We start from the raw sequence: 18887 nt of genomic DNA on the forward strand, positions 1-18887 counted from the left end.
CTCAGTTAACGGAATGTGGTTTTGTTGAGCAAAACTTTGGGACATGAAGTTTCCCGCTGCCCCTGAATCCAGTAATGCAGAAGTGGTTAGGCGTTGATCATTAAACAGAAGTGTAATGGGTACAGACACGCACATGCCAGCGAGCTGGCTGGCTTGTGCTGACATGGTTGCACACAGGTGAAAGAAAGCCGCTGGATCTTGTCCCGGCGAAGTCTTCTGTAACGAATCGTCACTCGAGTTGGGATCCATAAGCAGGCTTTTATTAGAAGAATACGTGGTACAACAGGAGGGTCAAACAGGGGCAAACAGGAATGGTCAGGGTACAGGCAAGGAATCAGGGCAGGCGGATATCACTCACAGTCCAGGTAACAATAAACAGTCCAAAGGCAGGCGGCAGAGAATCGTAAACGAGAGGCAAACAGGATCAGTAACAGGCAGGCAAATAACACAAGAAACCGCTCAGAAATGTACACCGTGGCAATACAAGACTTCGCAATGGTGATGGGGAAATGAGAGTCTTAAATAGTCCAGTAAATGAGCTTCAGCTGGGTGTGGTGATTAGTCCAAGGTACGGGGCTGATGGGAAATGTAGTGCTTGAGTGTGTGTGCATGTCAGTACTCGGGAGAGGGTTCCCTCCGATGGCCAGAAGAGGGAATTACAGAGTTCGTCTCTGTGACAATTGTCATGAAATTGTACTTTCTTTAAGTAAAACTTAATTAGACATTATTACAAAGTGCATTTTGAAAAAGTGCACTTAAGCGTGTTAATAAATATTGTCATTAAAGTGTACTTTCTTTAAGTACAACTTAATTAGACATTGATACAAAGTGCATTTTTAAAAAGTGTATTAATAAATATTGTCATTAAAGTATATTCTTTTTAAGTACACTTAAGTGGCCTTTAATTTTAATTATATTATATTATCTGCAAGTGCACTTTTTAAAAAGTATACTTTTAAGATATGAAGTACACAAAAAGTATACTTTCAATACAATTAAGTGCACTTCTTTTTCACAAGGGGCGTTTCAAACTACAGAGCCCGGCACGTCACCTATAGGAAAAAAAAAAAAACAATCCGTGCCGACGGTTTTGCAATCCGTTCCCACAAATTCATAATCCGTGCGCACGCTTTCGCAAATCCGTTCCCATGGGTTTGTAAAAACTGTACTCACGGATTCATTTTAGAAGAAGAACAGACTGACTTTTATTTTCTTTGTTCCTCTTTTCTTCTTTTAAATGCATGTAGCCTAAATGCAACAATAGGCTAATAATAATAATAATAATAATAATAATAATAACAACAATTAATATTTATTGTATTTATTTTTTTAAATGTATTTATTTATCAATTATATTAATTTATGACTATAAATGAGTGCACTTAAGACAGTATGTTTATCATAAAATAATTAATGAATGCTTTATTTAAAAAAAAAAAAAAAAAAAACTTTTTACAGTTTTAGAAATGTTTGTGTAGCCTACTATTCATTCTTAACATGAAGACTTGTTTTGGTGATTTTATTATACTAAGCATTTTGCCCAAAATGGACTGTAAAAGATAAAAATAATGGAAATTCTCAAATGAATTCTGAATGGAAGTTCAGGAAATTCTCCATTTTGTAAAATAAAGTTTATTTATTTACAATAGCCTGTGCATCCCTCACCTAATAGGTGGCCTGGTTGAATCTGCCGGCAAAGATTGGAGGCGGGGCCACAAATCCGTGAGTACAGTTTTTACAAACCCGTGGGAACGGATTTGCGAAAGCGTGCGCATGGATTATGAATTTGTGGGAACGGATTTAAATGTGAATAATAGTGGATCATTTCACGCGCTTCCGTGTCAAAGTATCTGTTATCAGCTTTGTTGAAGGAAGCTACTTCTGTTCATGCGCGCCAAGACATTTTAGAAATTCTGACCGGGCGATGTTTTTCGGCCAGGAATAAAGATGGTAACCCTATATACATAGCCTACAGTTAGGGTGATATTAAATTAAACCGTGATATAAGATATAAGTCATTCATTCCCTGTGTGACTTCTTGCAAATGTAACGCTTCTCGTCCGACAGCACATATCACAGATGGACACGGAGAACTGCGTTTCATGTGTTGTTTACTGTAACACAACAAGGAGACAAGGAGAAACATATCCTCTGGCGACAGTGGGCATTTACACTCATGCATCACCTCTCAGCATCGGATAAACTTCTCTGCTGTTGCTTTAAACAAACACCTGAACGCGACGCAGCGCGCATCTGTCTCAATAGAACAGTTTTAACAGTCAAGATTCAAACAAATAAACATACCTGTAACACAACAAGGAGAAACATATATCCTCTGGCGACAGTGCGCATTTACACTCATATGCATCTAAAAGAGCAAAAGAAATGAGAGATTCACCTGTGTTTGATTCAAAAAGATGGTGAGCAAATTGCATCTAAACTCTACAAAGTTCATCAAATACAATCACAGTCACTTAACATCTTGTCAGCATTGAACTTCAATCTTAATATTATTTGTGAAATTAACAAGTACTAAGTTGCAAAAAAAGATTGCAGATTTGGCCCTCCAATATTGGGTGGCTGGCTGGGTGTAAATGCAAAAATAAAGCATTAGGCTAAATTGAAGGGGGCAATTTTCAAAAAATGAGGGGACATGGAATTGAGCGCGCCACTGGCATTCGGGTTAATATTTTAATATTAATAATTTATTCTATTTTGCTCTATTTATTCTACATGCAATTCATACCAATTGCCGTTAGAGGAGGCAATTGTAAAAGGTTGAATGTGTTCTGCAGGCTTAGGGAAATAGTGGTAAAAGTCCATTCAAAGCAGATGATCAAACAAAAGAGCGCACAGACAACTCAGAGGTAGTTGGGGGTTTTCTTGAATATTATTGAGTATAGTTGTAATAATGGATGCTGTAGAGTCAGACAGAAGGATTTCTCCTCTGAAGAACTTTGTGGCTGGAGGGGTTGGTGGTATCTGTCTCTTATTCGCTGGACACCCGCTGGACACTATCAAGGTAAAACTTCACCAAAGAGAAGAAAGATAAATAATAAGATTTATGAAACAACAACAGTACAATGAGGATGAACATTAACTGACAAGGTTGTAGTTTATAAAGTAATATTGTTGTCTGCTTTAGCATGATTTAGTATAAACTTTGGGGTGATAATTTAAACGTTTAGCATTCATCTAGACACACATAATAATGCATACTGCTATTCTGACACTATAATATGTAAATAGAAGATCAGAATAGATCAATTATTTTTCAACATTAATTCAGTTCTGGTTTATATGTCAAATATTTACACTTATAGACTTAATAGTGCTTAATGCATGAATGCATTTTACATTACTTCTTTTCACATTTCCTTCAATAATTGATTGCTCAGCACTTTTAGAGTGGTTAATGTTTTGAGGACAGATGAAGTAACACAGTTACACAGAAGTTTCAGCAATAAGACATTTTGTGACTAGTGATATGCTATCCAAAGACACAGGGAGCAAATAACACAGATAACGCCAGCTTCTACTGACATGCTTTATCAGTATTTATTAGACCATGCTTTATCTCAAATTGTTCTTAAGACACCCCCAAGATAAATGTGTCTTACTTCACATTGCTGTGAGTTATGTCACGTGAGTTTTCATGTTTCCACAGGTCCGTCTGCAAACACAGGGAAGTGTTGTCTACAGAGGAACATATGACTGTTTACGAAGGACTATTTTCAAAGAGGTAATAGTTTTCTGTAAGCAAATGTTTTTGGAATAGCACATATAAAGTGTCCCCACTACATGACAGATGTCAGTTATTACTAGGTGTCATGGAAAATCAGTCCTGTTGCTGTGACAGCCTTAAACTCACCTTTATTTCTATAGTGCTTTATACAATACATATTGTTTCAAAGCAGCTTCACAGTAATAAATGGAAATAACAGAATCACTGAAGCAAACTTCATCAAATATGAGATGAATTCAAATTCTGCTGTAAAGCAGCTGTAGCAAGATAATAGGGTCATTATTCAGCTCAGGTCAGTTCAGTGGTGATTCAGTTCAGTTCAATAACTACGTAAAGATCATCAATTATAAAACAAGTTCAATTCAGCTGTAAGCGGCTCTACAGAAGACAATAGTGTCATTATTTAGCTTGAGTCAGTTTAATGTTGATTCAATTCAGATCAATAACAACGTTTATGTTGCAAAATTAGTCAATTATGTAACAGCATCTTTTTCTCGGCATGTAATACCAAGTGTACACTGTTTTGGTAATTTTTTTTCAGTGGCTCTCAGCTGGTTTTGCTTGAGGACCTAAATTTGACATTGATCATCCAGTGGTGCCCAAATTTGTTTGTTGTACAAAAAAGGTCTATAAATGTAATTATTAATAATACATTTATTCCAGTCATGACAACTCCTTAAATAAATCTTTAGTGTGTCATATTTGTATATGACAGGTGAAAGATGAATTAATACTTTGATTGGATGCACCTTTGACATCAACAACAAAAGATATGAGAAGTGAATTTAAAGAATATTTATTTTCTGCAAAGTTATCACAGTAGACATGCGACTCAACAGTTGATAACCACTGATTTAATTAACACACACTTCTCTTTCTCTGCTCTAGCTCCAATCACTTTTACCCTGTTTTAATGTCTGCAGGGAATATTTGGCCTGTATAAAGGGATGGGTGCTCCCTTAGCTGGCGTTACCCCAATGATGGCTTTGAACTTCTTTGGCTTTGGGCTGGGAAAGGAACTTCTGCAACGTGACCCCACCGTACCAATCACGTTAGTACAGGAGAGGGTATATGCGAGAAAAGGGATGTTTGTCATTTAAAATGATGTCAAGTCTGGTCTGAACATGTCACATTTAACACTTTCAATTTCCATGATGTGCCTGAAGGTAAAATTTGTAGTCTTAATAAAAGCTAGTTTATCTTCATGTAGCTGAAGACAGCAGCAGGTAAACAGATTTGTTTAGACAACACAGTTTGATGCTTATCTTTTCTCCTCCTCTTTTTCATGGCTTTATCTGATACAGGTACACACAGATCTACTTGGCAGGTATGCTGGCAGGAGCGTTCACCGCTGTGATCGTTGCCCCTGGGGAGAGAATCAAGTGTTTACTTCAGGCAGGGCACATTACTGACACACACACACACACACACACACACACACACACACACACTACTGTCATAAATACACCTGTATCCACAGTATGGACACCATTAGTATGGTAATAAAACGACTCATGAATGAAGCCTAACTAATTTCATGCAGGAGAAAACATACATAAAAAATGTATTTTATTTTTTTCATAAATTTGGAGATTTATGACATTGACTATAATAACATATAGCTTGACTTTCATAAACCGTCAACTATTTTACTGTCACAAAAAACTATAGTAGAAAAAATAAACTGTTCTTGTGAACTAAAACACTGACAATTTAGTTAATTTGACACTCTAAGAAGTCCAAAACTGTTACAGTGCGGTGGTAGAAGCACAGGAAGAAGACTAAAGAAGATATAAATAACACTAGAATTAACTCTGGAGACATAAACCACACTTTACATACATGACAACTGACAAGCAGTGTGTCCGGGTTTGGTTTCATGTTCAAGGACTTTTAGTTGGTTTCTCTTTGTTTCCTGTTTCCTGTATTCCTATGTTCCTGGTTGTCAATGTAATTCATTGTTTGATTGACTGATTAGAGCACACGGGAACCGAGAGTTACATATACCCTGATCTCTCGGCTGTTTAACCCAAACCTTGCTTACTCAAGGTATGCAGTTTCTAAAACCGTGGCCTAGGGTAATGCTGCCTTCACATGCTCTCGGAATTATCGTAAATACGAGTTACCTAGTTAAAAAAAATTGCTCATAGATGCCCTCTCATGTCGAAACTTGAATGCGAAAGCTCGTAATCACGACTTCAGAAGTGGGAATTATCAATTCCCATGATGTACTACACTATGTCCTACGTTATATTGCACAGTACGTCATGTCTTGTGTACTACGTTGCGGAAGTTAATGCTTTTTAGATGTAAGTCGAATGCGCATGTGTCACACCACAGAAGAGGAGACTCAGAAAATACAGTTCAAAAGGATTTATTTCCAGGAATTCAGAATCAACAACAGGTAAGACACTTAGCTTGCATGTAAATCTTGAGCAGAGAGTCTGTTGGTAGAGCGAGCCACAGAAGAAGATGAGGGTATAAACACAGTCCACGAAGATGAGAAGTCGAGTATCAGAACAACGTAACATTGACGAGACCAGACAGTGAGTGTTTGTGATGTGCTGGTATTTGAGGAATTCCTGATGAGTGCTTGCAAGTGTGTGTGATTAGAATTCCGGTGATTGAGAAGACCTCAGAGGATGGCGCCGTGGATGACCTCAGCCCCTTGGTGCTGGCCAAGTGATACATTGGTCATCATGAGATACCTAAGAACGTTCCTCTGGTCCACACCCCTCCCAGTCCACCAGGTACTCGAGGCGGCCAGCTCGTCTACGGGAGTCCAGAATGGTGTTCACCTAGATCAACCCTTCTTTGGATTCCACTGGAGGAGGAGGAGGTATGTCAGCAACACTAGATCCTGTGGAGGAGAAACCAGAGGGTTAGTGTAAGGTTTGAGAAGTGATATGTGGAATGTAGGTGATATACAGTACTGTGCTGGTAGGTTGAGATGGTAAGTGACTTTGTTGATCTGACGCTGGATGGTGAAGGGACTGATGTAACAAGGACTCAGCTTGTGACAGGGGAGTCGGAGACCGGCCTCTGGGTGTCCAGAGCCTGGAGAGGAGTGAACTGAGTCCATGAGGGGGATGCGCAGGGTAGTTGGTATATAAGATCTCCCCTCAGGACCTCTCAGCGGACCAGGTTCGGTTTGAAAGGCTTTGTGGATTTGGTCGTCCAGAGACCAATGAATGGGAATGGTGATGATGGCTGGAGAGAGAATGGGTTCAAGAGATGTGGAACATACTTCCGGTAGACTCATGACAGGGCATCTGCCTTGAAATTTCTTGAACCAGGCCAGTAAGTTACCTTAGGGTTGAACCTTGTGAAAAATAGGGCGGAGAGGAAGAGTAATTCGGGGTCAGGATGGACTAAGATTGGGGCAGTGCAAAAGGCATCCTTCAGATGTTGGAAGGCTTCTGTAGCAGATGTATACCAGGATAGAGACTTGGGCCGGTTCTTGAACAGTGAGGTGAGAGAAGAGGCAATCTTGCTGTAGTTGGCAATGAATCGACGATAGAAATTGGCGAAGCCAAGGAATCTTTGAAGTTCTTTAACGGTGGTTGGGACTGGCCAGTTCTGGATGGCTTTCACCTTCCCCTTGTCCATTTGCTCGTTGATGAAATATCCCATGAAGGAGATGGTGGACTTGTGGAACTCGCATTTTTCCAATTTGAGGTATAGATGGTATTCTCTCAGTTTCTGTAGAACCTGCGTAACGTGCTGGCGGTGGTCGGCCATGGTCCGGGAGTAGATTAAGATGTCTCTATGATGCCTCTGCCCAGCAGTTTCCCTAGAATGGTGTTGATGTTTAATGGTTGCGAGCAGGGGATCTTTCTGAGGTGAAGATGTTTTGTACTTAATATACTAAAAATTCTTCTTTAGTACTTCTTAAGATAATCTTAAGAACATCTATATGTACTCAACTGTGCTATTTTGAGACACCATGAATATGTATTTAGTTACCACTTGTAGTGCAGTTACCACTATGAGCGCAGAAAGATGCATTTGACATGTGCACATTATCTAGTGGACTTTATTTTCAAGCACTTAAGTCATTTGCGTATGTCCTATTCTTCTTCTGCGATTTTTCCTGTTGTGGCGGTTAGCAAACAGCGTTGTATTACCGCGCACGCCCCCTTCTGGATTGGAGTGTGGATTGCTTGTGACAGACTGTATTCATCGTCTAACTGCATGAACAAAACCGTGATGTCCGTACTGTACGATTTGGGACGAATACATGTACCATTACACCCCTAGTTATAATATATAACTATATAGTAATATTCTGTTAGCGTTGTATTACCGCGCACGCCCCCTTCTGGATTGGAGTGTGGATTGCTTGTGACAGACTGTATTCATCGTCTAACTGCATGAACAAAACCGTGATGTCCGTACCGTACGATTTGGGACGAATACATGTACCATTACACCCCTAGTTATAATATATAACTATATAGTAATATTCTGTTATGCTCACTGGAGCCTTATCATGTGCTGAATACCTCTGAAACAAACTAACCCTGGAACATTAGCAGGTTATGTTCAGAGAGTAAGTTGCTATGGCTACTTACATACCCTGAAAGTTACCTCCGTTATCCTGAGTAAACTTACCTGCATATGTCACATAACCTGCTTTCTGGAAGCAGGTTACTCACTAAAACACAGGATTATATATACACACGATACAAACAAAGGAAACAATAAGGAACAGGTGAACATAATCAATTAATCAAAGAGTAACCCTCGAAACAATCTAGGGAATAATGAGTAACCAAGGAAACTAAACAGAGTGAGGAAACAGGAACTAAAGGAAACCGAGCAGAATGTCAAAACCAAACATAACTGTTACAAAAAAACATGTGATCAGTAAATTTAGTTACATTTACATCATGTCTGTGAAATCCCATTGGGCCTACTGTAATCATAAGAGGGAACATTAATAAATCCTTTTAAAGCTTCTAAAGAAAGAATAGTATTAAAGTACAATTTTGTATTTATATCTTTATTTTTTCTTTTTTGTGTTTTATTGACATTTGCATGTGTTTTAGACCCAGTCCCCAGCCGGTCAGCTGAAGTACACTGGACCAGTGGATTGTGCACTCAGACTTTATAAGGAAAAGGGAATTTGCAGTATCTACAAGGGCACTGTTCTTACTTTAATCAGAGGTGTGTGTATACTGTATTGTTTGTGTGTGTTCTTCAGATGAGATATCATGTATGACATATACATGATAATAATACAGTCCCTGACCTGTAAACTAAGATTAACAGGTTGCCTTTATGGATGCTGCACAGCGAAACACAGATTTGCTAGGCGAACCAGTTTGTCAGGCCATAGCTGCTATACATTGAGTATTTTATCAGAACAGCAACCCTTACAAAAAATAAATGTACTTCAAGTTCATTGTATTAAGTATACTTAAGTATATTTGGTAACACTTTATTTTAGGGTCTTTTAAGTAGTTGCTTATTAGCATGCATATTAATAGAATATTGGCTATTTATTAGTACTTATTAAGCACATATTTGTCAGGGACTGTGCTGGTAGAACTCACACGAACACGAAGGGAATGAAGATAAGGCTGACTTTAATAAATCCATAGGCATAGAAGGTAACACACATCCGTACACAAACGAGACCTGACAACAATGAACAGAAACCAGGGAACTAAATACACAGATGAATTAACTAATAATGACAAACAGCTGTGAGGAACGTGATGAGTGTCCATGGTGACTGATAGTGGTGGGAAACTAGACAAAGGAAACACATGTGGCTGAAGGTATCAAACTAAAAGTCCATGAAAAGGAAACTAACTGAACAAAACCGTGACAATATTAATGCCTTATTCTGCATGACCTTATCCAATCCTACCTTACGAACTATTAATAAGCAGTAAATTAGGAGTTTATTGAGGGAAAAGTCATAGTTAATGGTTTAGATGTGTTCCCTATACTAAAGCGTTACCGTATATTTTAAGTATACTTTATGTGGTAAGTATACTAATATTAATGTACTAGAAGTATACTTGTAAGTGTACTGTTTCAATACTACTTGGGACTAAATTGGCCCACTTTTTAGTGTATAAATGTATACTTTTATGTATACTTTAAGTGTAACAGTAGTAAACTTTGAGTACACAACTAATTTACATCTACGTTTTTCGTTTGTACTGCAACTATATTACAGGAAATTTTAGGTACACTGATAGTTTACTAGTTAAATAATTGTAGCACATGTTTTAGTTTATGAAAGTACACTTTGAAGTAAACTACTAGTTTAGTAGTTTTATACTGCAAGTATACTTGAAAGTTTTCTTTAAGTGAACTTAACATCATACTAATAGTTTACTATTTTATTTATATTTTATTTTTGCACTTTAAATACACAAATATACTTAGACTTTTCTGTCAGTTTAAGTCAAGTTTACTTAAGTGTAATTTTAAGTATATTTCTGAGAAGTACATACAATGTATACTGAAAGTATACTTTCTTATTTATTAGTTTAAAAGAAGTATATTAATAGCTCACTTGAATAAACTTATTTTTGTAAGGGAATTGTTAATCTGCCTTAAGGACCACAGATATGCATTTTATGAAGATAATTGTTATAAAAACTAACATATTTTTTTCTTTTTGATTTATTTAGATGTGCCCTCAAATGGTATATACTTTCTAACATATGACTACTTAAAACACTATCTGACCCCTGATGGAGAGTGGTAAGAATCAGTTTGTTGTTCTAGCTATAAATAATATCAAGATTTAGAACTAATATTCATTTACTTTTTCCAAGTGTTCATCATCTCAGCACATCCAGAGTTCTTCTTGCGGGTGGGATTTCTGGCATGTTAAACTGGCTGATTGCTCTGCCTGCAGATGTGCTTAAGTCAAACTACCAAACAGGTACGCAGCAAACATTTCTTCTGAATATCTCATCATGTTGAATTATATGACTTACATACCATAAAATGGCTCAATATTTTACCCTAGAGGCACAAATGAAACTATAAAAAGAAAGTCTGTGAATTATGCAGTCAATTTACTGAACAGTTCCTCCACTTTGGTGTGTGGTATTTCATTGCAAAACCCTGCATCATATTCACTAACCATCTGCAAACTAATTTACCAAGTGCTAGCTATGTAGCACCACATATATTTAAAAGTAGGCAGATGTTTATTTGAATGAGTTGTTTGCATACACTTTCTGCTGATTATGGCAGCAGTATTTTGTCAAATAATAGAGAGGAGTGTTGATAAGTCCAGACTCACCAGGCATCCAAGGACGTTTTATACAGCTATTCTGGGGTGTGTTTCCCAAAATCATCGTTAGCCAACCAACATCGCAAATTCCGTCGTTACTAGTTCAACAATTTGGTGTTTCCCGAAACCATAGTTCAAACGAACATTTGCAAACTGCATCGCAAACTTGTGTGGTTGGAACGACAGCTCTCAAGCTGTGGTTAGAAGCATAGTTTCTTGTTTTTATGACATGTGGACTTAATAAATTGTTATCTTGAGCAAAATAAGCAAGCTGACATTAAGTACAATGTACTTCTTTTATTTCAAATATATACAAATGTCATTTACATATTTTAGTTTGTCGAGATTTTAAGCACCGTTTTTGAAGAGTGCGCATGTGCATTCGTGCTCTAGTACGTAAGAACGAGCCTATGATTGAATCTGGAAATAAAGCAAAATAACTGAGAAAAATTAGAAGATGCCCTGACCGTAGTTTATAGCAAAAAATTTAGCATTAATTCGATCTTAAACGGATTCATTTAAAGAAGTTATTACTCCACACCCTGCGTGACATGATTCACCAACGTGGCTGAACGACAGGTTTGCGACAATATGGTTTCGGGAAACAGTCATGACTAGCTAGTTGATTTACTCAACGATGCATCGTACTATGGTAGTGAAGCAGCGAGTTACGTCGTTGTATGAGAAACACCCCAGGTGATCACACTTCTGTACAGTCTAATCTTTGTCAGTGTAAACATATTAAAGCTGCACTACAGAACTTTGAGCTCTCTATCATCGTCTGTTCAGTATGTAAAATTGCATGTTACTCGCATGTTTCTTTCATGTTAGCTGTACTCTGCACTTCTTAATTCAGCACCATATCAGAGAGCATCTGTCATGCTGCTTTCACTGACAGTAGGAAGAATTTCTAACAAAGCATCTATTAAATTACAAAAAAAACATATCTGCTCATCAGCACCCACACACATGGTATAGTAGACATATATTTATTACACTCACCGGCCACTTTATTAGGTAGACCTCGCTAGTACCGGGTTGGACCCTCTTTTGCCTTCAGAACTGCCTTAATTTTTTGTGGCAGAGATTCAACAAGGTGCTGGAAACATTCCTCAATTTTGGTCCATAATGTCATGATAGCATCACACAGTTAGTGCAAATTTGGCGGCTGCATATCCAAGATGCTAATCTCCCATTTCAGCACATCCTAAAGGAGCTCTATTGGATTGAGATCTGGAGACTGTGGAGGCCATTTGACTACAGTAAACACATTGTCATTGTCATGTTCAAGAAACTACAGTAGTTGAGATGATTTGAGGTTTGTGACATGCTGCATTATCCTGCTGGAAGTAGCCATCAGAAGATGATACTCTGTGTGTCATAAAGGGACATTGTCAGCAACAATACTCAGGTCTATAGACTGTTGCGTTTAAACGATGCTTAATTGGTACTAAGGGGCCAAAAGTGTGCCATGAAAAAATATCCCCCACACCATTACACCAGCAGCAGCCTGAACCGTTGATACAAGACAGGATAGATCCATGCTTTCATGTTGTTTATGCCAAATTCTGACCCTCCCATCTGAATGTCGCAGCAGAAATCGAGACCCATCTGTCACAGACACGCCAAGCTCCAACACCCACCAATCACAGCGCACTCCATCTCCAGAATACTGATCACACGCACCTGCACCTCATCAGCACACTCATCACCTCCACTACAAAAGACACTCACATTCACATTAAAGCGTTATTCTTCACACGCTTTAACTTTACCATCTCCTACCGTCCTGGGGTCAAGAACGTCAAGGCCGACGCCCTGTCTCGCTTACACGCCCCAGAAGAAAGACCCGAAGAACCTGAATCCATCCTTCCTGAAACCCTCATCGTCAGTCCTATCTCCTGGTCAGAAGAGACCATGCCCTCCTCCAATGCCTCCGCCAACACTCCGTCGGGTTGTCCACCGGGCTTGCAGTACACCACCAGAGCACGGCGCACTCCACTCATCCACACTGCCCACACGTGGCACTGGCCACCCGGGGGTCAATGAGACCCTCTCGTTGCTGAAGGAACGCTTCTGGTGGCCTAACATGGCTTCCGACGTCAGAAGGTACGGAATGCGCCATCTCGAAGAGCCCTCACCACCTTCCAGCCGGCAAACTCCTTCCGCTGCCCGTTCCGAACCGTCCCTGGTCACACTTCATCGACTTCAGTCACCGACCTCCCAGCCTCCAATAACTGTACCTGCATCCTAGTCATTGTGGACAGATTTTCCAAATCCATGAGATCGATCCCCCTAGCTGGACTACCCACTGCTATGCAGACAGCGGAACTCATGTTTAACCACGTGTTCAGATACTACGGTATCCCTGAAGACATCATCTCCAACAGAGGACCTCAATTCGTTTCTCGAGTATGGAGAGCATTCTTCTCGCTCCTAGGTGTGACCGTCAGTCTGACATCTGGCTACCATCCCCAGTCGAACGGGCAGACGGAGAGGAAGATCCAGGAGATCGGTCGCTTCCTCCGTACCTTCTGTCATGGCCACCAGGACTCTTGGAGCCAGTATCTGGGTTGGGCCGAGTACGCACAGAACTCCCTGCGCCAACCATCTACTGGACTCACCCCTTTCCAGTGCGTACTCGGATACCAACCCCCACTGTTCCCCTGGTCCGGGGAACCATCGGACGTACCATCGGTCGATTACTGGTTCCGAGAGAGTGAGAGGGTCTGGGACTCAGCACACCATCAGCTACAACAGGCCCTGCACAGACACAGAATGGCAGCCGACCTTCGACGTTCCAACGCCCCTGCCTACCAACTTGGACAGAATGTCTGGCTGTCAACCAGGGACATCAGGCTGCGTCTGCCCTGCCGGAAGCAGAGTCCCAGGTTCATTGGCCCGTTCACCATCACCAAGCAGGTCAACCCGGTCACGTACCAGTCACTTTCCATGTGTCACTTCTGAATCCTCACCATCCTTCTGTTCCTCTCTCCACAGAGCCTGGCGTAGCAGCAGCCGAACCCCCCCCCTTCAACTCATCCTGGATGACGGTGCAGCCTACGAGGTGCGTGAGATCTTGGACTCCCAGCGCCGTGGTGGCCAGCTTGAATATCTAGTGGACTGGGAAGGCTACGGCCCCGAGGAGCGCTCTTGGGTCCCCAGAAACAACATACTCGACCCCAACCTGCTTCACACCTTCCACGCAGCCCATCCCGACAGACCTGCCCCACGTGTAAGAGGACGGCCACCATGACGTCGGGGTCCTCGGCCCTCAGGAGCGGGCCGTGGAGGGGGGGGGGAGACACGCCAGGCTCCAACACCCACCAATCACAGCGCACTCCATCTCCGGAATACTGATCACACGCACCTGTCTCCAGTGTCTTCAAGTATCTCCTCGTGTTCCCAGTCTGTGTGTGAGTGTCTCCAGTCTTCAGTCAAGTGTGTTCTCCACCGTCTTCCAGGATCCTCACCTATTCAACACAAAAGGACAGTATCATCATCTCTCATCTCACCATTCACCTGCAAAGTTCACTTTATACTCACCTGCACGACTGTTAACTCTGCTGTTGTTCAATAAAACTACCATCTCTGCCTTGTTCTGTCTCCGACCCTTCTGTATTGTAACACCATCAGACCAAGCAATGTTTTTCCAATCTTCTATTGTCCATTTTTGGTGAGCCCATGTGAATTGTAGCCTCAGTTTGATGTTCTCAGCTGACAGGGGTGTCACCAGTGTGTTTTCTGCTGCTGTAGCTCATCTGCTTCAATGTTGGACACGTTGTGCTTTCAGAGATGCTCTTCTGCAGATCTCGGTTGTAACGAGTGCTTATTTGAGTTACTGTTACCTTTCTATCAGCTGGAACCAGTTTGGCCATTCTCCTCTGACCTCTGGCATCAGCAAGGCATTTTCTCCCACAGAACTGCCACTCACTGGATATTTTCTCTTTTTCAGACCATTCTCTATAAACCCTAGAGATGGTTGTGTGTGAAAATCCCAGTAGATCAGCAGTTTCTGAAATACTCAGACCAGCCTGTCTCGCACCAACAACCATGACACATTCAAAGTCACTTAAATCACCTTTCTTCCTCATTCAGATCGCCTTGACCATGTCTACGTGCACAGTTGCATTGAGTTGCTGCCAAGTGATTGGCTGATTTGATATTTGTGTTAACCAGCAGTTGAACAGGTGTACCTAATAAAGTGGCTGGTGAGTGTATATTTTCTATATTTACGGACATGACGTTAATACGTAAGAATAAATGACATTAGCCTTATGTTATTTGCAAGAATGTGGTTTTGAACACAAAATCTTTTTAAAATTGCTCAATAATGGAATTTAGTTAATTGTTAACAACTTGCAACATTAATATAATTTTTGGTAACACTTTATTTTAGGGTCTTTTAACTAGATGATTATTAGCATGCATATTACTAGAATATTTATTAGTACTTATTAAGCATATATTAATGCCTTATTCTACATTCTTAATCCTATCCAATACCTAAACTTAACAACTAACTTACTAACTATTAATAAGCTAAACTAAATAATAAATTAGGAGTTTACTGAATTTTTTTTTGAATACTTTGAAAGGAAGATTTTTTTTACAGTCCGGTTTGCTTATAATTACCAAGGATGCCAATATTAGTGATTGAGCTTTATACCAAAAGCATGTAGTTGTAAAACCAAAAATGTGGACAATGTTCTGTCCTCTGTCCTACAGCCACTGATGGCCGTTACCAGGGTTTAAGAGACGTGTTAAGAACACTGTTACGGGAAGAAGGAGCTCATGCTCTCTACAAAGGCTTAAGCGCAGTCATGTTACGAGCATTTCCTGCTAATGCGGTAAGAAAACACACTCATGCTATACATTTTACAAACTCAGCACTGAATTGTAGAAAATGGTTTGTGAGCCGTTTAGAATTTTATGGATTTCTGAATAAATAAATCTCAGTTGTTTACAGTGGAGTAAACAATAACAAAGTCTTCAGAAGAGATGAGTATGCTGCCTTAACAGGTAGGTACATTTCCTATTTCCTACTTCTGAAGTTGTAATTATGAGTTCATGTTCAATTTCTGACTAGAAAATGTGTATTTATTCACGATAAGTCTAACACTTGAAGGGAGCATAAGCCTTAGCAGAGCAGAAAACCATCTCAGTCTGGAGAGCGGGAGTTAGACCACGGTGGTAGAGGAGCTTGAGTGTGTCTTCTACCCAATCAGTCTGTGCAGCAAGCATGCGAAAAATTAGAGTGAATTCGGCGGCGGTGTTAGTACCCTGAGTTAGGGCGAGCAGTTGTTCGCCCGCGCTGCGACCTGTACTGGAGCGTTCGAACACAGCTGCATGAAGTGTCAAAGGAATGGAAACTTGACCCGTCAGTCCTCCAAACAGCGGTAATCCACTCCAAAGCCTTCCCAGTTAGTAGCGAACAGACAAAAGCAATCTTACTTGTATCGGTGGTGAAAAATGCCGGTTGTTGGTTGATGAACAAAGAACATTGAAGTAGGAAACCCTTGCATCTGTCAGGAGCACCATCGAATTTCTCAGGAAAAGCTAGTCGAGGACTCACGGGGTTGGCAGGCTGTTCTGGAGGTTGACTGGCGGCGGTCGCCGCAACTTAAGGTGGTGCGGCTGGCGGAAGAGCAAAGCCTTGTAGCGATCTCACCAGTTCCTCCGTCAAGTTCGTCAGACGAGTGAGCTGATGCTGATGTACCGCCAACTGGCTGGCCTGGGCAGACAACTCGGTGGATAGTTGAGCAATGGCTGCTGGATCGCTTCTCGGCGAAGTCTTCTGTAACGACTCAGAAGTGTGTTGATCCTTTTGCAGTTTATTCAACAACAAGGGCAATACAGGAATCATAAACCAGGTAACAGGCAGAGGGTCGAGGTAGGCGGCAGACAGGATAAACAGGGACAGGCAAAGGGTCGAGGAAGGCAGCAAACAGGGATAAATGGCAGGCAGTGAAGAGGCAGGCAGCAAGAATCACAGTCCAGAATAACAGTCCAGTCGATAACAGGCAAACAATCAGAATTTAACGCTCAGAAATGATAACCGTGGCTGATAAAGCAAAGTGCGGAGTGTGAGCGTGTGCTTTATAGTGCATGGATAATGAGAAGATGGCCGTCAGGTGTGCGCACGCGATCAGTCCCAGGTATGCGAGTGTGGGAAATGTAGTCCAGATGGTAACTAGTACTCGGGGGAGGGCTCCCTCTGGCGGCCCGGGAGATCTGGTGCAGGAGCTTGAATCGTAACAATTACCTTTCATGTAGTGTGTTATAAAGCTTTTTGTGAATGTTAAAGGTCTGCAAAGTTTCAAAGATAAAAGTGCAGATAAATGGAGTTATTGTCTCCTAAAAGAAAGAACCAATTTTGAACTGCCTGAAATGAGTCGTCAGTAATTCAAGCCTCAAGGCCCGTTCACAACAAGGATGGCAACTATAACGATAATGATAAACATATAGTTCTAAAAATTGTTCTAAATGTAAAATAACAGCAGAGTTCACACCACAACTATAACAATAACAGCACAGAGTAACAATATCGTTGGAATTATTTTCAGAACGATTTTGTCCAGCTGATGAACGATAAAAACATTGACAGCTTTTCAGAAACCATCCTGCTTTAAGAGCTCAAGCATTTAAAGCGTCAGGCGACATAAACTGCAGCACGTGCTTAAAATAAACAGAACAATATTGTGCGCTGGTGTGGATGCTAATATAGTTATCGTTATAGTTATCGTTCTTGTGTGAACAGGCCTTTATGTTGTGTTCCATTTACCTCGGAAAAGGGATGTTGTAGCTCGAGTTCCAGTACACAGGTTGGAAAACTACAACTGGATGCGACAATGGCAAACCTTTGTTGTGTGACGTGAAAACTATGAATTATAAGAAAATGAAAGTGTTTTTTTTTTTTTTTTTTTTACCTTGGATGTATGTAAACCTATTGTAGGAAACCTCCAAAACAAAATTAGGAACCTTTAAAACAGCATAATAGGGGTCAAATGATCACATTGTAGGCAGTGACACAGAAATCCTGACAATTCTAAATTGTTCACAAACATTTTCTCACAACTCTGCATTTTGTAATGGGGTCAGTGATACATTTTCTATTGTACATTTGCTCTTCAAGGGACACAGAATGGTACAAGTGTTGATGTGTTTTGAAATGTTCTGCTTTTAATAGTGTTATGCTCTGTGTGTTTATTCTGCTTGTAGGCTTGTTTTCTAGGTTTTGAGGTTGCGCTAAAGTGCTTAAACTACATTGCTCCAGACTGGTGATTTCACAAGGACAACAGACGAGGATTCTTATTTAACTAATTTATTTTTTCCCCTATGTAGTATTGTTTTCTCACAACCCTTTTTGTTGTCATTTCAGACAGTCATGTCTTTTCCTTGCCATTTAATTTAGAACAGATGACAGATTTTTTGCCTTTACAGTTTACAGTCAAGTCTGTTACTTTTCTAAAACACTCTCTTATGTCATGCCTTTTACTTGAATGTATGTATGTATCATGAATGTTATCTTATTTTGTTAATTTGCAATTTAATAATAATGATACTGTTTAATTTACACCTGACAATGTTTGAATTCTTCTGGATGTTTAAAATATTGTTTTTGGAGTAAAACCATGTATTTAAAATTATGTTTTGAGTACATTAATGGAACCATTATGAAAAGGTCAAGAATTCTCACATAAGATTAATTTCTACTTGTTTGTGTAAAAATAGTAATTGTATAGACCGATTATTTAATGTCCAAACCACAATCTTTGTGCACAACAAACATTCAGTTTCCGCCAGACTGCCTTCCGTATTGAACTTAAGAAAAACTGAACTGGCGGAAGCTAGATATTGTCACAGTCCTTGATG

The 18887-nt window shown here is 40.2% G+C and overlaps 1 protein-coding gene across 2 annotated transcripts; it reads left to right on the top strand.

Moving 5' to 3' along the window:
- The first annotated feature begins 2499 nt into the window (after positions 1–2499).
- Positions 2500–18661, top strand: si:dkey-150i13.2 (mitochondrial carnitine/acylcarnitine carrier protein). Of its 2 annotated transcripts, XM_051880974.1 has the most exons (9): positions 2731–3022; positions 3668–3742; positions 4669–4796; positions 5050–5140; positions 8797–8914; positions 10399–10471; positions 10546–10655; positions 15741–15862; positions 18234–18661. In XM_051880974.1, exons 1-9 carry the CDS (start codon positions 2912–2914, stop codon positions 18294–18296), a joined length of 891 nt encoding a protein of 296 aa, XP_051736934.1. In that variant the 5' UTR covers positions 2731–2911; the 3' UTR covers positions 18297–18661. The 2 variants fall into 2 exon arrangements, with proteins under 2 accessions (XP_051736935.1, XP_051736934.1); XM_051880975.1 differs by lacking the exons at positions 15741–15862; positions 18234–18661 and adding an exon at positions 14013–14611 and having other exon boundaries at positions 2500–3022.
- The last annotated feature ends 226 nt before the right edge of the window (positions 18662–18887 follow it).

This window comes from Ctenopharyngodon idella, chromosome 22 (genome assembly GCF_019924925.1).
Source record: "Ctenopharyngodon idella isolate HZGC_01 chromosome 22, HZGC01, whole genome shotgun sequence".
Taxonomy (NCBI): Eukaryota; Metazoa; Chordata; class Actinopteri; order Cypriniformes; family Xenocyprididae; genus Ctenopharyngodon; species Ctenopharyngodon idella.